At 43.7% G+C, this 21,870-nt stretch overlaps 1 protein-coding gene across 2 annotated transcripts in view; it reads left to right on the plus strand.

Moving 5' to 3' along the window:
- Nucleotides 1-3,885: 3,885 nt before the first annotated feature.
- The window catches only part of LOC124292308, a 43,717-nt gene continuing 25,732 nt past the window's right edge, over nt 3,886-21,870 (plus strand). The window contains exons 1-4 of one of the 2 annotated variants that reach the window (XM_046729381.1): nt 3,886-4,018; nt 7,016-7,073; nt 8,524-8,559; nt 8,872-9,080. In XM_046729381.1, coding sequence (XP_046585337.1) covers nt 3,931-4,018; nt 7,016-7,073; nt 8,524-8,559; nt 8,872-9,019 — 330 coding nt within the window. In that variant the 5' untranslated portion in view covers nt 3,886-3,930 and the 3' untranslated portion in view covers nt 9,020-9,080. Of the gene's footprint in view, nt 4,019-7,015; nt 7,074-8,523; nt 8,560-8,871; nt 9,081-21,870 lie in introns of those variants that run through there. The other variant, XM_046729382.1, reaches the window with a different exon arrangement.

Below are 21,870 nucleotides of genomic sequence, written 5' to 3' on the forward strand. Positions count from 1 at the left end.
CGTGTTCACGCTCTGACTCACTAACTCAACTATGCTGTACACTCACAACGTTATGATCTCGTTCACTAACGCGACGACGATGTACACACAACATTGCGTAATGTATTATGGAATTATTCATGCTCTCGATGAGATCGAGAATGTGCAATCACCACGTTATGTAATTTATTTCAGGAAGTCGTCATTGTGTCACTAACGCTGGGTGTACACTGACAACGTTATGTGATGTATTTACGGAATTATTCATGCTCTCACTAACACTTCGAGAATGTGCACTCACAACGGAATGTATTTAAGGAAGAGTTCAGGATCTCACTCACTCACACATTAAGATTGTATGTACACTCACAACGTCATTAAATGTATTGACAAAAATCATTCTCTCATATTCTTAACGCCAGCCCACTTTTTTTATATGTTCGGTTATTAGACCTGACAATCTCCTCGGGATTGTCAATACAACCAACTCCAGGCATACAGCCATGATACGGTAGAGAGCAGATACAGCGCGTCCACAACACCATCAGCCTCCGCCTCCGTCAGCTCCTGCATCAATACGTACACGACGACCTGCTTCACACACCTGGCTGTGTCCTAATGCAACACGGAAGCTGGATGGACATTGTTTCAAGCATCCCGGCTATTTCCGAACGTTTGTTTTCTAGAACAGACCGTTAAGTAGCTGCAGTGTGTGTACAGGGATGGCCGAAGACGTGATGGTCACGACACACACCAGGCGCGATGGCGGAACGACACAACCACACACACGGAGAGACAGGACGCTTTGGGTATTGTGGAGAATAGAAACAGACGAGGCTAGCAGTATATATACACGTTACAAAATGCGTATGGTTTATAGGCCACTTTTAGGAAAGGACCAGCAATACCACGGTGGAGGACACCAGGTGGGGAATCGAACCAGGACCCTCGGTGTGACAATCTTATCCAATGGGCTACCCCCCTGTCAGAAGAAAGAGAAGAAGGACGATAATTATGTGGAACAGATATGAAGAAATATTTTAATATTTATATACAATGTATTGTTGTTGGGTTGCTGTATGGTTGTCACTGCAAACCCGAAGTAACACGAACGACACAGTCCATACATACTTCAAAGTACACAACAGTGACATTAAGTGTATAAGAATGTACATTCAGTTATGAACCTCAACAGAGTGAAGGCCAAATATTTTATAAACGGCGTCGTAAATTGTAACAATACACACTACATAAGTATATAAGGACCACTGTTGCGTTGTTCCCAGTAACTGCATACACAGAGGAAATTGTTAGGCGCCAGTTCTTCTATATTACAATACACTTTATGTATCCCCTGTAACTCCAAGTGACATTGATAACATTAAATACCAGCCTGCGATACCACTGACACCTGGTGGAGAACTTACCAACTCAAGTTCCACCTTGTAGTCGCCTGTAGTGAGTCATGGTGTATGAGTGAGGGAGACGCGGTGCGAGTCAAATGTAATGTGTCGTCTGTATGTCATTGTGAGTGAACTTGAAAAACAAAAGAAACATGCATCGACAGAAAAAGAAATCATGGAGCTCTTTCAGAAATGTTCGTCTGTTTTATGAGGAAGCATAACGCAAACGGTGCTCATTCGAGCTTTGATAATGACGGTTGTGTGTGAGCGCACGCGCGCATGCGTTTGCATTTCTTGTGTCTTACGATCAAGTCACGTGTATACTGCACATTAAACATCATATCACACAGCAAACATCATATCACACAGTAAACATCATATCACACAGTAAACAAAAGTATTTCGATAAAAGGATGCTGAACTTGTCTCTACCCTCATTGTTTAAATATCTAACTGTATATGTCCATCTCCACAGCATGAGATAGTAGTAGTAGTAGTAGTAGTAGTAGTAGTAGCAGTAGCAGTAGTAGTAGTAGTAGTAGTACTAGCAGTGGTGGTTGTGGTAGTAGTGCTAGTAGTAGTACTTTAGATCATTAAACTTAGTACGAGAGAATAGCAGTGAATGAATATCGTTTTGCGCCGCTGTTACCAATATTCCAGCAATTTGATGACGCGGGCCTCGGACACTGTAACAATGTGGGGAATGGAGCTAAGGTCTTCGGCTTGACGAGTGAACGCTACAACCACTAGTCTACCCCTGTGATGTGAAGCAGGTGGATGATGATCATCAGAAGTAACAGTAATAGCGGCAATTGTAGTGGATCGTGTTTGTTTGTAAATAATCATCTGGACCAGACTATCCAGTAACTGACATCAAGACAATTGTTCTGAACATTTCGATAATATCCGTCAATCACGTCTGACCCCACAATCCCGGTTGTTGCCTCAATGGTTTCGCGGCTGAAGATTCAATACTTAACCTAATAGTGATTGGAGAAGTACCATTTATAGTGGCAGCATCAGTGCTAGCCTCAGCAGCAGTGGTGGTAGTGGTGGTGGCACGTCTTTTAGAAGTATCGGTAGCAGTGGTGTTGGTGGTTGTATAATTATATAACTTTCTCCGTGTTAATTAGTGAAAGTGTTCCTTCATATTATATTTCTCCAGAGGAATTACTCCCATGAACTGCATTGATTGGTGTATTTCACCTTTACACTGCCAGTATTGTTTCGAATGTAACCTATTCTATTGTAGAACTGATGATTGTTGACAAGAGCATCTTCTGACAAGCAGGAGTTGTTGAAGATGAATTCTAACGGGATTGAGTGTCAGGCTCGACAACTTAGTTGACACTAGTCGTGTTGGTGTGTGGTGGTGTTCATAGAGCGCCGGTCTCATTTAGGTGAAGTAAAGCAACGTTGGTCACAGAGAGCCCTTGACTGGGTGACCATGTTTGTCAGCATGACTCCTGACAGGTTTTAGACTTCTGCCCTGCCCCACAACGGAGCACCTATGTGGTCAAGTGATACAATTGGATAAATGTTAAATTGATAACTACACAGGGTATGGATAAATGTAAGTATGTATATGTTCGATGAAGTTTTATATTGTATTAATAATGGACTGTACTATAGGCCCGTGGCCTTGTAGTACTGAAATAAAGAAGGTCCTTTGTTACATGCGGTCTCACCTTTGGGTAGAGAGTTTGTTACGAATTGCCTCTGTTCACCCAGCAGAAATTGGGTACCTGGTGGTATAAGTCATATGACTATTAACCTTTAATTGGCGGGGAGTTCAGCGCGTTATAAGTTGCCAATTACTATAGTGTATCCCAACTGTGTAGATCGATGCTCATATTGTTGATCACTGGATTGTCTGGTCGAGACTCAGTTATGTACAGACCGCCCCGACATGGCTGGAATATTGCGTTTATAAGCGGAGTAAAACAACAAACACACAAAGGACAAGAGCCACGGCAGCAGGTGGTAGTAGTAGTACTCGAAACGGTCGTAAAATCCCTTATCAACATCCGTCTACTTTTGTAAGTGGCATCCCAGCTTCAACATCAATCAAAAACTGTACACCGGTTTTTTTTTTAATCTCGGAGACATCGCACTCATACATGGGAAGTGGGACATTATATAAAGACAAACTGTACCGACATGGGTTAAACCTTGAAAAGTTCCGGTAACATTTCATCGTCGAACCCTGTCGTAAAATACCATAGTATATCAAGAAGACACCTGGCTTTGACGTGAAAGTGTTTGGGGGGATTAAAGGAAACAAAAGGATATTGATGATGACGAGAAAGCAAGCAGTCAGATCGTTAAAGATTACTACTCCCGAGAGAGAATGAGTCGATGTTAACATGCACGTGTGAACAAACATGTGGTCTTGGAAGTAACTTGAACGAGTATTTAACGACAAAATTCTTGACCTTCATACTATATTTATATTATCTTATCTGCCGGTAAGAATGAGGTGTATTAAGGAATAACATACTGTGGCGTGACAATCTCAGGTCTTTGTGTAGGTGTATGTCAATTTGTGATGGCAGCGGTAGGCTGGACGCTCGTGTGTCTCCTGTCAGCCATTTCTTGCATTGGGAGGGCCAGCGGCTGGGCCTCTATGAAGGAGGGTAAGGACGTATTTGTGACAATGTCTAGTGGTGGAGGGGAGGGGACGGGAAAGGTGAGGCTTATATGGGGTGAGGGCCAGGATGCTCTTGTGACAGTGTAGGTGGTGTAGGTGGTGTAGGTGGTGTAGGTGGTGTAGGTGGTGTTGGTGTTGGTGTTGGTGATGGTAAAAGCCTGGCATATATGAATGGTGTAGTACGTGCTAATGATACCAGGGAACACAGTGTCATTTTACATGATTTGTGAAAGTTGACACAAATGATTCATGTAAAGTAATTTATCAGACAGCGAAAAGGCACACTGGTAGAAAAAGCCAACGGATGAAAAAAGGTATTTGAAAGTTCAAGTAGGTACTACTGTCAGTGTTTACAAACAAACATGGCGTCCATCTTGTCAGTCGGCGATCGAGTCAGTGTTTAACCTGCAGCAGCTACAGTGATAGTAGTTGTCATTGTTAGAAATATACAGTGCGACTCTGAAAATCAGTGTCTAACGGATGCGAAGTTGAGGTAAAATCAGAAAATGTGTGGTAACGTTGGAGATATATATTTGGCGAGGACAGTTGTGGATCAGTTTTCATAGGTCTGTACTTGTAGACATGTGCCCATTTCCCTAATGTATAACAGTTGAACTTGGGCGACATAGAGCAACCTGTGACCTTGTTTCAGAATGTTTGTGTGTCTGTACACCTGACTCTGCATGTCACAACGTTATATATTTGGACAGACAGACTCTAACAAATGTGACTTCTCGTGGGGTTAGAGTAGCTTCCCTTTGATAAAGGGTGGTTACTCTAGCGGGCAAACAGATGGATTGCCGCTAACGGAAAAAAGAAACAAAACGTGTTGACTAGGCACATTACTGTCTAGGAAACAGGTTAGAGTTGAAGGGTTGTCACTGTCCGACTTACAAATCCCCGTCCTCTTGACGTAATACACATTATTACGCACGTACCAGGAAAACGTGCAATGTTCAGGTGGAGTCTAATGTTTGTAAGGGATGAGAAAAATATAGGAAAATGTCAGAATTTCATTATAATTTCTTTAAACATTTATCCTTGATAAAGAGGTAGCTAGGACATACAGCTGTCGTTGTGCATGGCAGGACATTCATAATACAAGGGCAAATATCTTGACCTTAGGTTGATTTGATTTAAACATATTTATTCAAGAGAATGGATTGGGTACAAGTTATGCCAACTTAGTGAAACCCTCTCCTATTTACAGTGCTTACATGCAAAAGTGAAACAAACTATATGTACAGTGATAGAAAGATATATACAAAATGATATATACAATACAATGAAAACATGAATTATTTAGATCATACACATTATATCCAATCACTGAATCTTTTGGAATTTGATATATATGTTTGAACTTCTTTAAAAATGTGAATATTGTCACTATACGGAAGATATGCACTGCCATTTAATAGTACGTCTAGGTTTGTTGGTGCTTTAATGTTACAAATTCTGCTAATATTTTGAAACATTTCCTGTCTGATAACAGAATACAAAGAACATTCCATAAAATAATGTTGAGAATTTTCACAGGTAAATTTACAATTCCATTCTGGGTTCTCTTTGAGATCGATCCTTTATAGATCACCATTAAATCTACTATTTGAATATCTTAGCTGGGTATGAATTACATTGAGTTTTCTGTTATCAAATGAGTAATATCCTGGTGGGTTTGACTTACGCGAGCTTATGTGCGATTTAAAACTTTTAAGGGAAACTGATTCTCAAACATATAAAGGGAGATTATTCCAAAGTTGTGCAGATGATGGGAAAAATGATTGACTGTAGAGATTTGTGCGGGAATAGTACAGGGAAAGATCACGAATGTTTCTAAGATTATAATTTGTCCTAGATTCACCAGTTTGAGGCATAAGATCACAAAGGTAGGATGGAGAATTTGTGTTGTAGATTATTTAGAATAAAGGCAGTTTACGACATCTTCTTCTTTCTTTTAACATTTGCCAACCTGTTTCATATATCAGATTATCTCTAGTAGCATATTTTGGTAAACCAGTAACTATCCTGATGGCCTCAAACTGAACTTTTTCAATTTTATCGGTTAAATCTACCGACCAACCATCCCACAATTCACAAACATATTTAAGATGTGGTCTTATGAATACAATATAAATCTTATTAAGAGTGTCTCTGTTTAACATAAACTTTATTTTTCTCATTGATTAAACCATCAAGGACGTTGATTTTACAATGTTATCAATATGTGTGTTCCATTTACAATCAGAAGAAAATGTTACTCCAAGATGTTTATGAGATCTTTCCAAACGTACACACTGAGTTTCAAATTCTAAATTTAGAATTGTATTATTATTCTTAAGACTGAAAAGTATAGCTTTTGTTTTGTTGGGATTGTATATCACAAGACAACGTTTTGGCCAGCATGATAAATATTGTAGGTTCTTATTGAGTGTCTCTTGCATGAGCCTGTGATTGATAGATAGACCTTAGGTTAGTATATGCTGGACATACGAATACTACCGAGTATTCGTCATCTAAGTCTTCTTTACAGGAATTGCAGTCTGTCATCAAAGTCATGGTCACTAGACATCCTATACTTAATATGTATTTTAAACGGCATCTCAATTTAGTTGGAGCTCTAATTGAATTTACAGTCTTAATCGATGAACACATTTTTCAGGTGGTATGACGGATTCGTATGCATAATATAATTCTAGCCTGTAGTGAGAGTAATCACCATGTATTTGCCTTGTCGACACTTGGTAAATACAGTGTTATTCCTAATTTAGGATGTTACCACCCCAAATCACACTCACGGGATAACTTCTCCATACTTTTCCAATAACATGTCATCGTATCCCAGTTGCATAGATCGATGCTCATGTTGTTCATCGCTGGATTGTCTGATCCAAAATCGACTATTTACAGACCGTTGCCACAGAACTGGTGCGGTGGTAAACAACAAACATTCCAATAACGTATATTGTATTATGTGTTGTAGGGGACTGTCCCAACAACCATCAGCCTGGCGACACCTGGCATGAGGGGGCCTGTTCTAGGTACATACTCTGATTAACACATCCCACATACAGTGGCGCCTTATTAACTCTGTCCTAACAAGAGATGGAACTTTATTGCGTCGACAGCCGCCTCTCGCAACATCCACACACCGCATGCCGTAACATACGTACATGATATACACATGGTATATATCCTCAAGAAATCACATGTGTATCTATAATCTAGTACAATGTCAGTATCTGGTGTAACCTCCTCTACGAAAACTACAAAAAAACATCCCTAATTATCCTCATTGACGCATCTGACGTCCAGGTATTGCTTTCTATTCTTGATGGAGGGCTGGATCCAACACATGTACTGAATTATCTCCCTGGCGTATTCGGCGTCCTACAATGTCCTAAATGTACTCTCTGAGATTGAAATATGTATTCCTAGCGGGTCAAGGTAAAGTTGTTACAGTCTCTTGACGTAATAAATCACAACCGACACGTATGCTGGCATTGTCGCCCATGGAGACTGCCTTGTGTTCAGAGGATGGTCATCGACATGTTGAACAACAACACAGTCTGGGATTTCAATGTACCGTTGTTCATTCAGATTTTGCCAAAAGGTCAAATTTTAAGGCCTGCGAACCAACGCAACGAACCCCCACCAAACGGTTCACGCTCCATATGCATGGTTTCTGTGGCACCAGACACGACTAGTGCACCCTTCCCGATGACGTCAAATTCCAGTGATGAGCCTGACACCAAATACTCCTGCTGCTTTGTGCTCAACGGACGTCAGGTGGATTCCGCGACTCTCTACCGACCGATTGTAGGCGTTCTTATGGACAAACGACGATGTGGAAGCCATTCCGCTTTGAACACGCAAGTTGACACGAACGGTTCAAGGCTTGTGATTCGGAGAAGGGCTGTATCTTCTCTAGAAGTTGCCACTCATGGTCGACCTGAACACTGACGGTCCTTACCGTCATTAGCATGCTGTCACTTTTCTGGCTAATCGGCTGATAGTCTCTGGATGACAAGCAGCATCTCTTGCAATAGCCCTTAATAGCATGCCAGCATTCCACATATCAATAACCTGACACGTTTGAGTAGTTGTCAGTTGGGGAGACCCCCTACTTTCTTATCAACAACACAATCAAATTGATTTTGTAAGTTATCGAGCTGTAGGGACAGTCTGCTCAAACTTGATATTTGTTTAATGACAGCTACAAGTATTGCACGTCATGCTCGTATGTGATCGTAACATGGCAGATATCTAAAATCAATGTATGGTGCGCACGAATGGTAAAAGCATACAAACAAACATAATTATGAAATGAATAAAAATGGCTATATGGGGGTTAATTAAATATGGTTCCCGAATAATTGAGCAGCTAGAGCTGTCAAATTGTCAGATACACATTCAAACCATTTACCAAATAGCGATATGTTGTTATTTTAATGATGATGGCATAAAAATCCATTATACCCCATGTTGCAGGTGCGATTGCCATGAGGAAGGGTACGCCTGTTACGGGTAAGTCTCTTTTAAACAACGGCATTTGTGTGATCAGGCCTACGAAAGGAGGAAAATGCTTGTTAGCCCTTTGTTAACAATACCTACCGTATATGGAGACCTTGGGCCATGAATCACAACCTGATTGGAATAAAGGAGTCGTCCCGACCTCAATCGATGTTAACATAGTCGTCATGAATAGAAATATTCAGAGATGTTTATTCAAGTAGATAATTTCATTCTTCATTTAATTATCGTGCGTTTTGGATAGCGTCAACTTGCAGAACACCGGTGAGTACATTTAACGTTGTCTGTTGCCATTTGTCGTCACAGCTGCGGCTTTGTGAATACTCCCACGAACTGCTACACCGACACCCCCCATGCGACCGATGTCTATCCCCTCTGCTGCCAGGTGAAGACAGTGTGCCCCGGGGACAAGGGCTTCGACCGTGCGAAACTCAGATCAAATAGGACACAATAACCTTCCCGGTGTGTTAGGTCAGGCTTTCGTTGAATTCAATGACAATAAATATGTATACACACTAATAACCTTTTCTTTAATTAATCAGCTTGCAAGTGTTTCCAGGGCATCCTTCCTTTCATTCCACACTTGCTCACACCATGGATGATACTGTATTTATCCCATAAGTCTTTCTGTCATGCACCACGCTGCATCCAGCACACCTTTCTTTCCTACCTGCATCATACTGCATCCAGGACACCTTTCTTTCCTACATGCATCATGCTGCAGTAGGCGCACCCTTCTTCCCTACCTGTATCATGCTGCAGTAAGCTCACCCTTCTTCAATACATGCATCATGCTGCAGTAAGCACACCCTTCCTTCCTACCTGTATCATGCTGCAGTAAGCACACCCTTCCTCCCTACCTGCATCATGTTGCAGTAAGCACACCCTTCTTCCCTACCTGTTTCATGCTGCAGTAAGCGTCCACTTCTTTACTACCTGTATCATGCTGCAGTAAGCGCACCCTTCTTTCCTACCTGTACCTTGCTGCATCCAGCACACCCTTCTTTCCTACCTGCATCATGCTGCATCCAGCACACCCTTCTTTCCTACATGCATGATGATGCAGGAAGCACATCCTTCTTTCCTACCTGCATCATGCTGCAGTAAGCGCACCCTTCTTCCCTACCTGCATCATGCTGCAGTAAGCACGCCCTTCATTCCTACCTGCATCATGCTGCAGTAAGCACACACATCTCATCTACCTGCATCATGCTGCATCCAGCACACCCTCCTCTCCTATTTATATCATCCTGCAGAAGGCACACCCTTCCTTCCTACTTGTATCACGCTCCAGTAAGCAAACCCAACTATCATACCTGTGTCATGCTGCAGTAAGCACACCTTTCTTTCCTACCTGTATCATGCTGCAGTAAGCACACCCTTCATTCCTACCTGCATCATGCTGCGGTAAGCACACCCTTCTTTCCTACCTGCATCATGCTGTAGTAAGCGCACCCATCATTCCTACCTATATCATGCTGCAGTAAGCACAACCTTCTTTCCTTCCTGCATAATGCTGCAGTAAGCACATCCTTCTTTCCTACCTGCATCATGCTGCAGTAAGCAAACCCTCCTTCCCTACCTATATGATCCTGCAGTAAGCACACCCTTCTTTCCTACAGATATAATGCTGTAATAAGCACACCCTTCTTTCCTACCTGCATCATGCTGCAGTAGGCACACCCTTCTTTCCTACCTGCATCATGCTGTAGTAAGCGCACCCATCATTCCTACCTATATCATGCTGCAGTAAGCACACCCTTCTTTCCTACCTGCATCATGCTGCAGTAAGCAAACCCTCCTTCCCTACCTATATGATCCTGCAGTAAGCACACCCTTCTTTCCTACCTGTATCATGATGCAGTAACCCCACCCTTCTTTCCTACATGCATCATGCTGCAGTAGGCGCACCCTTCTTCCCTACCTGTATCATGCTGCAGTAAGCTCACCCTTCTTCAATACATGCATCATGCTGCAGTAAGCACACCCTTCCTTCCTACCTGTATCATTCTGCAGTAAGCACACCCTTCTTTCCTACCTGCATCATGCTGCAGTAAGCACATCCTTCTTCCCTACATGTTTCATGCTGCAGTAAGCGTCCACTTCTTATCTACCTGCGCATCCTTCCTTTCATTTCACACTTGCTCACACCATGGATGATACTGTATTTATGTCATAAGTCTTTCTGTCATGCACCACGCCTTTCTTTCCTACCTGCATCATGTTGCATCCAGGACACCTTTCTTTCCTACATGCATCATGCTGCAGTAGGCACATCCTTCTTTCCTACATGCATCATGCTGCAGTAGGTGCACCCTTCTTCCCTACCTGCATCATGCTGCAGTAAGCACACCTTTCTTTCCTACCTGTATCATGCTGCGGTAAGCACACCTTTCATACCTACCTGCATCATGCTGCAGTAAGCACACCCTTCTTTCCTACCTGAATCTTCCTGCAGTAAGCACACCCTTCTTTCCTACCAGCATCATGCTGCAGTAAGTGCACCCTTCATTCCTACCTACATCATGCTGCAGTAAGCAGACCCTTATTTCCTCCCTGTATCATGCTGCAGTAAGCACATCCTTCTTTCCTACCTGCATCATGCTGCAGTAAGCAAACCCTTCTTCCCTACCTATATGATGTTGCAGTAAGCACACCCTTTTTTCCTACACATATAATGCTACAATAAGCACATCCTTCTTTCCTACCTGCATTATATACTGCAGTAAGCGCAAACTTCTTTCCTGCCTGTAACATGTTGCAGTAAGCACACCCTTCTTCCCTACCTGTATCATGCTGCAGTAAGGACATCCTTCTTTCCTACCTGTATCATGCTGCAGTAAGCAAATCCTCGTTTCCTATCTGTATCATGATGCTGTATCCCCAACCTTCTTTGCTACCTGCATCATGCTGCAGTAAGCGCACCCTTCTTTCCAACCTGTACCATGCTGCAGTAAGCACATCCTTCTTTCCTACCTGTATCATGCTGCAATAAGCACACCTTTCTTTCCTACCTGTACCATGCTGAAATAAGCACATCCTTCTTTCTTACCTGCATCATGTTGCAGTAAGCACATTTTCATTCCTACCTGTATCATGCTGCAGTAGGCACACCCTTCATTCCTACCTGCATCATACTGCAGTAACCACAACCTTCTTTCCTACCTGTACCTTGCTGCGGTTAGCACACCCTTCTTTCCTACCTGCATCATGCTGCAGGAAGCACACCCTTCTTCCCTACCTGCACCTTGCTGCAGTAAGCACACCCTTCTTTCCTACCTGCATCATGCTGCAGTAAGCACCCCCTTCTGTCCTATCTATTTCATGCTCCTGTAAGCACACCTTTCTTTCCTACTTGTATCACGTTGCAGTAAGCACACCCTACTATCCTACCTGTATCATGCTGCAGTAAGCACACCCTTCTTTCCTACCTGTACGATGCTGCAGTAAGCACATCCTTCTTTCCTACCTGCATCATGCTGCAGTAAGCAAACCCTTCTTTCCTACCTATATAACGCTACAGTAGGCATCGTCCTTCTTTCCTACCTATATAATGCTGTAATAAGCACACCTTTCTTTCCTACATGCATCGCCGCAGTAAGCACACCTTTCTTTCCTACCTGTATCTTGCTGCAGTAAGCACATCCTTCTTTCCTACCTGCATTATGCTGCAGTAAGCACACCTTTCTTTCCTACCTGTATCATGCTGCAGAAAGCACACCCTTCATTCCTACCAGCATCATGCTGCAGTAAGCACACCCTCCTTCCCTACATGTATCATGCTGCAGTAAGCACGGTCTTCATTCCTACCTGCATCATGCTGCAGTAAGTACACCCATCTTCCCTACCTCCATCATGCTGCAGTAAGCACATCCTTCTTTCCTACCTGTATCATGCTGCAGTAAGCACACCCTTGATTTCTACCTGTATCATGCTGCAGTAAGCACACCCATCTTCTCTACCTGCATCATGCTGCAGTAAGCACACCCTTCTTTCTTACCTGTAACATGTTGCAGTAAGCGCACCCTTCTTTCCTACCTGTATCATGCTGCAGTAAGCACATCCTTGTTTCCTACCTGTATCATGATGCAGTAACCCAACCCTTCTTTCCTACCTGCATCATGCTGCAGTAAGCAAACCCTTCTTCCCTACCTATATGATCCTGCAGTAAGCACACCCTTCTTTCCTACACATAAAATGCTGTAATAAGCACACTTATTGCACACTTAAAGCTGTAATAGGCACACCCTTCTTTCCTACATGCATCATGCTGCAGTAGGCGCACCCTTCTTTCCTACCAGCATCATGCTGCAGTAAGTGCACCCTTCATTCCTACCTACATCATGCTGCAGTAAGCAGACCCTTATTTCCTCCCTGTATCATGCTGCAGTAAGCAAACCCTTCTTCCCTACCTATATGATGTTGCAGTAAGCACACCCTTTTTTCCTACACATATAATGCTACAATAAGCACATCCTTCTTTCCTACCTGCATTATATACTGCAGTAAGCGCAAACTTCTTTCCTGCCTGTAACATGTTGCAGTAAGCACACCCTTCTTCCCTACCTGTATCATGCTGCAGTAAGGACATCCTTCTTTCCTACCTGTATCATGCTGCAGTAAGCAAATCCTCGTTTCCTATCTGTATCATGATGCTGTATCCCCAACCTTCTTTCCTACCTGCATCATGCTGCAGTAAGCGCACCCTTCTTTCCAACCTGTACCATGCTGCAGTAAGCACATCCTTCTTTCCTACCTGTATCATGCTGCAATAAGCACACCTTTCTTTCCTACCTGTACCATGCTGAAATAAGCACATCCTTCTTTCCTACCTGCAGCATGTTGCAGTAAGCACATTTTCGTTCCTACCTGTATCATGCTGCAGTAAGCACACCCTTCATTCCTACCTGCATCATACTGCAGTAACCACAACCTTCTTTCCTACCTGTACCTTGCTGCGGTTAGCACACCCTTCTTTCCTACCTGCATCATGCTGCAGGAAGCACACCCTTCTTCCCTACCTGCACCTTGCTGCAGTAAGCACACCCTTCTTTCCTACCTGCATCATGCTGCAGTAAGCACCCCCTTCTGTCCTATCTATTTCATGCTCCTGTAAGCACACCTTTCTTTCCTACTTGTATCACGTTGCAGTAAGCACACCCTACTATCCTACCTGTATCATGCTGCAGTAAGCACACCCTTCTTTCCTACCTGTACGATGCTGCAGTGCTTAATATCCTTTCTTTCCTACCTGCATCATGCTGCAGTAAGCAAAACCCTTCTTTTCCTCTACCTATATAACGCTGCTACAGTAGGCATGTCCTTCTTTTTCATACCTATATAACGCCGTATAAGCACACCTTTCTTTCCTACATGCATCATGCTGCAGGTTAACACCTTTCTTTCCCACCTGTATCTTGCTGCAGTAAGCATTATCCTTCTTTCCTACCTGCATCATGCTGCAGTAAGCACACCTTTCTTTCCTACCTGTATCATGCTGCAGAAAGCACACACCCTTCATTCCTACACAGCATCATGTTGCAGTAAGCACACCCTCCTTCCCTACATGTATCATGCGCTGCAGTAAGCACGGTTCATTTCCTACCTGCATCATGCTGCAGTAAGTACACCCATCTTCCCCTACCTCCATCATGCTGCAGTAACATCCTTCTTTTCCTACCTGTATCATGCCGCAGCAGTTAACACCCTGATTTCACCCGCACCATGCTGCAGTAAGCACACCCATCTTCTCTACCTGCATCATGCTGCAGTAAGCACACCCTTCTTTCCTACCTGTAACATGTTGCAGTAAGCGCACCCTTCTTTCCTACCTGTATCATGCTGCAGTAAGCACATCCTTGTTTCCTACCTGTATCATGATGCAGTTACCCAACCCTTCTTTCCTACCTGCATCATGCTGCAGTAAGCAAACCCTTCTTCCCTACCTATATGATCCTGCAGGAAGCACACCCTTCTTTCCTACACATAAAATGCTGTAATAAGCACACTTATTGCACACTTAAAGCTGTAATAGGCACACCCTTCTTTCCTACATGCATCATGCTGCAGTAGGCGCACCCTTCTTCCCTACCTGTATCATGCTGCAGTAAGCTCACCCTTCTTCAATACATGCATCATGCTGCAGTAAGCACACCCTTCCTTCCTACCTTCACATGCTGCAGTAAGCACACCCTTCTTTCCTACCTGTATCATGCTGCAGTAAGCACATCCTTCTTTCCTACCTGCATCATGCTGCAGTAAGCAAACCCTCCTTCCCTACCTATATGATCCTGCAGTAAGCACACCCTTCTTTCCTACACATAAAATGCTGTAATAAGCACGCTTACTGCACACTTAATGCTGTAACAGGTACACCCTTCTTTCTTACATGCATCATGCTGCAGTAGGCGCACCCTTCTTCCCTAAATGTATCATGCTGCAGTAAGCTCACCCTTCTTCAATACATGCATCATGCTGCAGTAAGCACACCCTTCCTTCCTACCTGTATCATTCTGCAGTAAGCACACCCTTCTTCCCTACCTGCATCATGCTGCAGTAAGCACACCCTTCTTCCCTACATGTTTCATGCTGCAGTAAGCGTCCACTTCTTATCTACCTGCGCATCCTTCCTTTCATTTCACACTTGCTCACACCATGGATGATACTGTATTTATCCCATAAGTCTTTCTGTCATGCACCACGCCTTTCTTTCCTACCTGCATCATGTTGCATCCAGCACACCTTTCTTTCCTACATGCATCATGCTGCAGTAGGCACACCCTTCTTTCCTACATGCATCATGCTGCAGTAGGTGCACCCTTCTTCCCTACCTGCATCATGCTGCAGTAAGCACACCTTTCTTTCCTACCTGTATCATGCTGCGGTAAGCACACCTTTCATACCTACCTGCATCATGCTGCAGTAAGCACACCCTTCTTTCCTACCTGAATCTTCCTGCAGTAAGCACACCCTTCTTTCCTACCAGCATCATGCTGCAGTAAGTGCACCCTTCATTCCTACCTACATCATGCTGCAGTAAGCAGACCCTTATTTCCTCCCTGTATCATGCTGCAGTAAGCACATCCTTCTTTCCTACCTGCATCATGCTGCAGTAAGCAAACCCTTCTTCCCTACCTATATGATGTTGCAGTAAGCACACCCTTTTTTCCTACACATATAATGCTACAATAAGCACATCCTTCTTTCCTACCTGCATTATATACTGCAGTAAGCGCAAACTTCTTTCCTGCCTGTAACATGTTGCAGTAAGCACAACCTTCTTCCCTACCTGTATCATGCTGCAGTAAGGACATCCTTCTTTCCTACCTGTATCATGCTGCAGTAAGCAAATCCTCGTTTCCTATCTGTATCATGATGCTGTATCCCCAACCTTCTTTCCTACCTGCATCATGCTGCAGTAAGCGCACCCTTCTTTCCAACCTGTACCATGCTGCAGTAAGCACATCCTTCTTTCCTACCTGTATCATGCTGCAATAAGCACACCTTTCTTTCCTACCTGTACCATGCTGAAATAAGCACATCCTTCTTTCTTACCTGCATCATGTTGCAGTAAGCACATTTTCTTTCCTACCTGTATCATGCTGCAGTAAGCACACCCTTCATTCCTACCTGCATCATACTGCAGTAACCACAACCTTCTTTCCTACCTGTACCTTGCTGCGGTTAGCACACCCTTCTTTCCTACCTGCATCATGCTGCAGGAAGCACACCCTTCTTCCCTACCTGCACCTTGCTGCAGTAAGCACACCCTTCTTTCCTACCTGCATCATGCTGCAGTAAGCACCCCCTTCTGTCCTATCTATTTCATGCTCCTGTAAGCACACCTTTCTTTCCTACTTGTATCACGTTGCAGTAAGCACACCCTACTATCCTACCTGTATCATGCTGCAGTAAGCACACCCTTCTTTCCAACCTGTACCATGCTGCAGTAAGCACATCCTTCTTTCCTACCTGCATCATGCTGCAGTAAGCAAACCCTTCTTTCCTACCTATATAACGCTACAGTAAGCACGTCCTTCTTTCCTACCTATATAATGCTGTAATAAGCACACCTTTCTTTCCTACATGCATCATGCTGCAGTAAGCACACCTTTCTTTCCTACCTGTATCTTGCTGCAGTAAGCACATCCTTCTTTCCTACCTGCATCATGCTGCAGTAAGCACACCTTTCTTTCCTACCTGTATCATGCTGCAGAAAGCACACCCTTCATTCCTACCAGCATCATGCTGCAGTAAGCACACCCTCCTTCCCTACATGTATCATGCTGCAGTAAGCACAGTCTTTATTCCTACCTGCATCATGCTGCAGTAAGTACACCCATCTTCCCTACCTCCATCATGCTGCAGTAAGCACATCCTTCTTTCCTACCTGTATCATGCTGCAGTAAGCACACCCTTGATTTCTACCTGTATCATGCTGCAGTAAGCACACCCATCTTCTCTACCTGCATCATGCTGCAGTAAGCACACCCTTCTTTCTTACCTGTAACATGTTGCAGTAAGCGCACCCTTCTTTCCTACCTGTATCATGCTGCAGTAAGCACATCCTTGTTTCCTACCTGTATCATGATGCAGTTACCCAACCCTTCTTTCCTACCTGCATCATGCTGCAGTAAGCAAACCCTTCTTCCCTACCTATATGATCCTGCAGTAAGCACACCCTTCTTTCCTACACATATATGCTGTAATAAGCACACTTATTGCACACTTAAAGCTGTAATAGGCACACCCTTCTTTCCTACATGCATCATGCTGCAGTAGGCGCACCCTTCTTCCCTACCTGTATCATGCTGCAGTAAGCTCACCCTTCTTCAATACCTGCATCATGCTGCAGTAAGCACACCCTTCCTTCCTACCTGTATCATGCTGCAGTAAGCACACCCTTCTTTCCTACCTGTATCATGCTGCAGTAAGCACACCCTTCTTTCCTACCTGCATCATGCTGCAGTAAGCACATCCTTCTTTCCTACCTGTATCTTGCTGCAGTAAGCACACCCTTCTTTCCTACCTGTATCATGCTGCAGTTAGCACACCCTTCTTTCCTACCTGCATCTTGCTGCAGTAAGCACACCCTTCTTTCCTACCTGCATCATGCTGCAGTAAGCACCCCCTTCTGTCCTATCTATTTCATGCTACAGTAAGCACACCCGTCTTTCCTACCTGTATCACGTTGCAGTAAGCACAGCCTACTATCCTACCTGTATCATGCTGCAGTAAGCACACCCTTCTTTCCTACCTGTATCATGCTGCAGTAAAGCACACCCTTCTTTCCTACCTGCATCATGCTGCAGTAAGCACACCCTTCTTTCCTACCTGTATCATGCTGCAGTAAGCACACCCTTCTTTCCTACCTGTATCATGCTGCAGTAAGCACACCCTTCTTTCCTACCTGCATCATGCTGCAGTAAGCGCACCCTTCTTTCCTACCTGTATCATGCTGCAGTAAGCACACCCTTCTTTCCTACCTGTATCATGCTGCAGTAAGCACACCCTTCTTTCCTACCTGTATCATGCTGCAGTAAGCACACCCTTCTTTCCTACCTGTATCATGCTGCAGTAAGCACACCCTTCTTTCCTACCTGTATCATGCTGCAGTAAGCACACCCTTCTTTCCTACCTGTATCATGCTGCAGTAAGCGCACCCTTCTTTCCTACCTGTATCATGCTGCAGTAAGCACACCCTTCTTTCCTACCTGTATCATGCTGCAGTAAGCACACCTTCTTTCCTACCTGTATCATGCTGCAGTAAGCACACCCTTCTTTCCTACCTGTATCATGCTGCAGTAAGCACACCCTTCTTTCCTACCTGTATCATGCTGCAGTAAGCACACCCTTCTTTCCTACCTGTATCATGCTGCAGTAAGCACACCCTTCTTTCCTACCTGTATCATGCTGCAGTAAGCGCACCCTTCTTTCCTACCTGTATCATGCTGCAGTAAGCACACCCTTCTTTCCTACCTGTATCATGCTGCAGTAAGCACACCCTTCTTTCCTACCTGCATCATGCTGCAGTAAGCACACCCTTCTTTCCTACCTGTATCATGCTGCAGTAAGCACACCCTTCTTTCCTACCTGTATCATGCTGCAGTAAGCACACCCTTCTTTCCTACCTGTATCATGCTGCAGTAAGCACACCCTTCTTTCCTACCTGTATCATGCTGCAGTAAGCACACCCTTCTTTCCTACCTGCATCATGCTGCAGTAAGCACACCCTTCTTTCCTACCTGTATCATGCTGCAGTAAGCACACCCTTCTTTCCTACCTGTATCATGCTGCAGTAAGCACACCCTTCTTTCCTACCTGTATCATGCTGCAGTAAGCACACCCTTCTTTCCTACCTGTATCATGCTGCAGTAAGCACACCCTTCTTTCCTACCTGTATCATGCTGCAGTAAGCACACCCTTCTTTCCTACCTGCATCATGCTGCAGTAAGCACACCCTTCTTTCCTACCTGTATCATGCTGCAGTAAGCACACCCTTCTTTCCTACCTGTATCATGCTGCAGTAAGCACACCCTTCTTTCCTACCTGTATCATGCTGCAGTAAGCACAGCCTTCTTTCCTACCTGTATCATGCTGCAGTAAGCACACCCTTCTTTTCCTACCTGCATCATGCTGCAGTAAGCACACCTTCTTCTTTCCTACCTGTATCATGCTGCAGTAAGCACACCCTTCTTTCCTACCTGCATCATGCTGCAGTAAGCACACCCTTCTTTCCTACCTATATCATGCTGCGGTAAGCACACCTTTCTTTCCTACATGCATCATGCTGCAGTAAGCACACCCTTCTTTCCTACCTGTAACATGTTGCAGTAAGCGCACCCTTCTTTCCTACCTGTAACATGCTGCAGTAACACCTTCTTTCCTACCTTGTCATTATTCTGAAGTAAGAGCAAACCCTGTCCTTCCTACGAGGCATCATGCTGCAGTATAGAAAGCACATCTTCTGTATTGTTGTTCGGTATGGTTGTACGCCACTTTGAAAGGACCAGCAATACCGGAGGGACACGCAGATGTGGGGAATCGAAGGACCTACCCCAGTCATTAGAAAGAGAAGAAGGACGAAAATTATGTGGAACAGATATGAAGAAATATTTTAATATTTATATATTGTTGTTCGGTTGCTGTATGGTTGTCTGCAAAGATACTTTCATAGATACTTTAAAAGTACACAACAGTGACATTAAGTGTATAAGAATGGACATTCAGTTATGAACCTCCACAGAGTGAAGGCCAAATATTTTATAAACGGCGTCGTAAATTGTAATAATACACACTACATAAGTATATAAGGACCACTGTTACGTTGTTCCCAGTAACTGCATACACAGAGGAAAATGTTAGGCGCCAGTTCTTCTATATTACAATACACTTTATGTATCCCCTGTAACTCCAAGTGACATTGATAACATTAAATACCAGCCTGGGATACCACTGACACCTGGTGGAGAACTTACCAACTCATGTTCCACCTTGTAGTCGCCTGTAGTGAGTCATGGTGTATGAGTGAGGGAGAAGCGGTGCGAGTCAAATGTAATGTAATGTCAGTGTGAGTAAACTTGAAAAACAAAGGAAACATGCATCGACAGAAAAAATCATGGAGCTCTTTCAGAAATGTTCGTCTGTTTTATGAGGAAGCATAACGCAAACGGTGCTCATTCGAGCTTTGATAATGACGGTTTGTGTGTGTGCGCACGCGCGCATGCGTTTGCATGTTTTGTGTCTTACGATCAAGTCAAGTGAATACTGCACATTAAACATCATATCACACAGTAAACATCATATCACACAGAAAACATCATATCACACAGTAAACAAAAGTATTTCGAGAAGTATGCTTAAAGTGTCTCTACGCTCATTGCTTAAATATCCAACTGTATATGTCCATCTCCACAGCATGAGATAGTAGTAGTAGTAGTAGCAGTAGTAGTAGTAGTAGTAGTAGTAGTAGTAGTAGTAGTAGTAGTAGTAATAGCAGTAATAGTAGTAATAGTAGTGGTTGTGGTGGTAGTACTAGCAGTGGTGGTGGTGGTGGTGGTACAGCTAGTAGTAGTACTTAAGATCATGAAACTCGGTACGAGATAAGAGTAGTGAATGCATATGATTTTGCACCGCTGTTACCAATATTCCAGCAATTTGATGACGCGGGCCTCGCACACTGTAACAATGTGAGGAATGGAACTAAGGTCTTCGGCTTGACGAGTGAACGCTACAACCACTAGTCTACCCCTGTGATATGAAGCAGGTGGATGATTATCATCAGAAGTAACAGTAATAGCGGCAATTGTAGTGGATCGTGTTTGTTTGTAAATAATCATCTGGACCAGACTATCCAGTAACTGACATCTAGACAATTGTTCTGAACATTTCGACAATATCCGTCAATCACGTCTGGCCCCACAATCCCGGTTGTTTCTTCAATGGTTTCGCGGATGAAGATTCAATGCTTAACGTAATAGAGATAGGAGAAGTACCATTTATAGTGGCAGCATCAGTGCTAGCCAGCAGCAGCAGCAGTGGTGGCACGTCTTGTAGAAGTATCGGTAGCAGTGGTGGTGGTGGTTGTATAATTATATAACTTTCTCCGTGTTAATTAGTGAAAGTGTTCCTTCATATTATATTTCTCCAGAGGAATTACTCCCATGAACTACATTGATTGGTGTATTTCACCTATACACTGGCAATATTGTTCCAAATGTAACCTATTCTATTGTCGAACTGGTGATTGTTGACAAGAGCATCTTCTGACAAGCAGGAGTTGTTGAAGATGAATTCTAACGGGATTGAGTGTCAGGCTCGACAACTTAGTTGACACAGATAGTCGTGGCGGTGTGGTGTGTGTGTGGTGTGTGCATAGAGCGCAGGTCTCAGTTAGGTGAAGTAAAGCAACGTTGGTCACAGAGAGCCCTTGGCTGGGTGACCATGTTTGGCAGCTTGACTCCTGAGAGGCTTTGGACTTCTGCCCTGCCCCACAACGAAGCACCTATGTGGTCACACCAGAGACAAGTGATACAATTGGATAAATGAAAAAATAAATAAGAAAACTGATTAATAACTACACAGGGTATGGATAAATGTAAGTATGTATATGTTCCATGAAGTTTTATATTGTATTAATAATGGAATATACTATAGGCCCGTGGCCTTGTGAGTCCTGAAATAAAGAAGATACTTTGTTACATGTGGTCTCACCTTTGGCAAGAGAGTTTGTTACGAATTGCCTCTGTTCACCCAGCAGAAAATGGGTACCCGGTGGTATGAGTCATATGACTGTTAACCTTCTTG

The sequence above is a fragment of the Haliotis rubra genome, unplaced genomic scaffold (assembly GCF_003918875.1).
Source record: "Haliotis rubra isolate DU_JTF1 unplaced genomic scaffold, ASM391887v1 Scf512, whole genome shotgun sequence".
NCBI lineage: Eukaryota > Metazoa > Mollusca > Gastropoda > Lepetellida > Haliotidae > Haliotis > Haliotis rubra.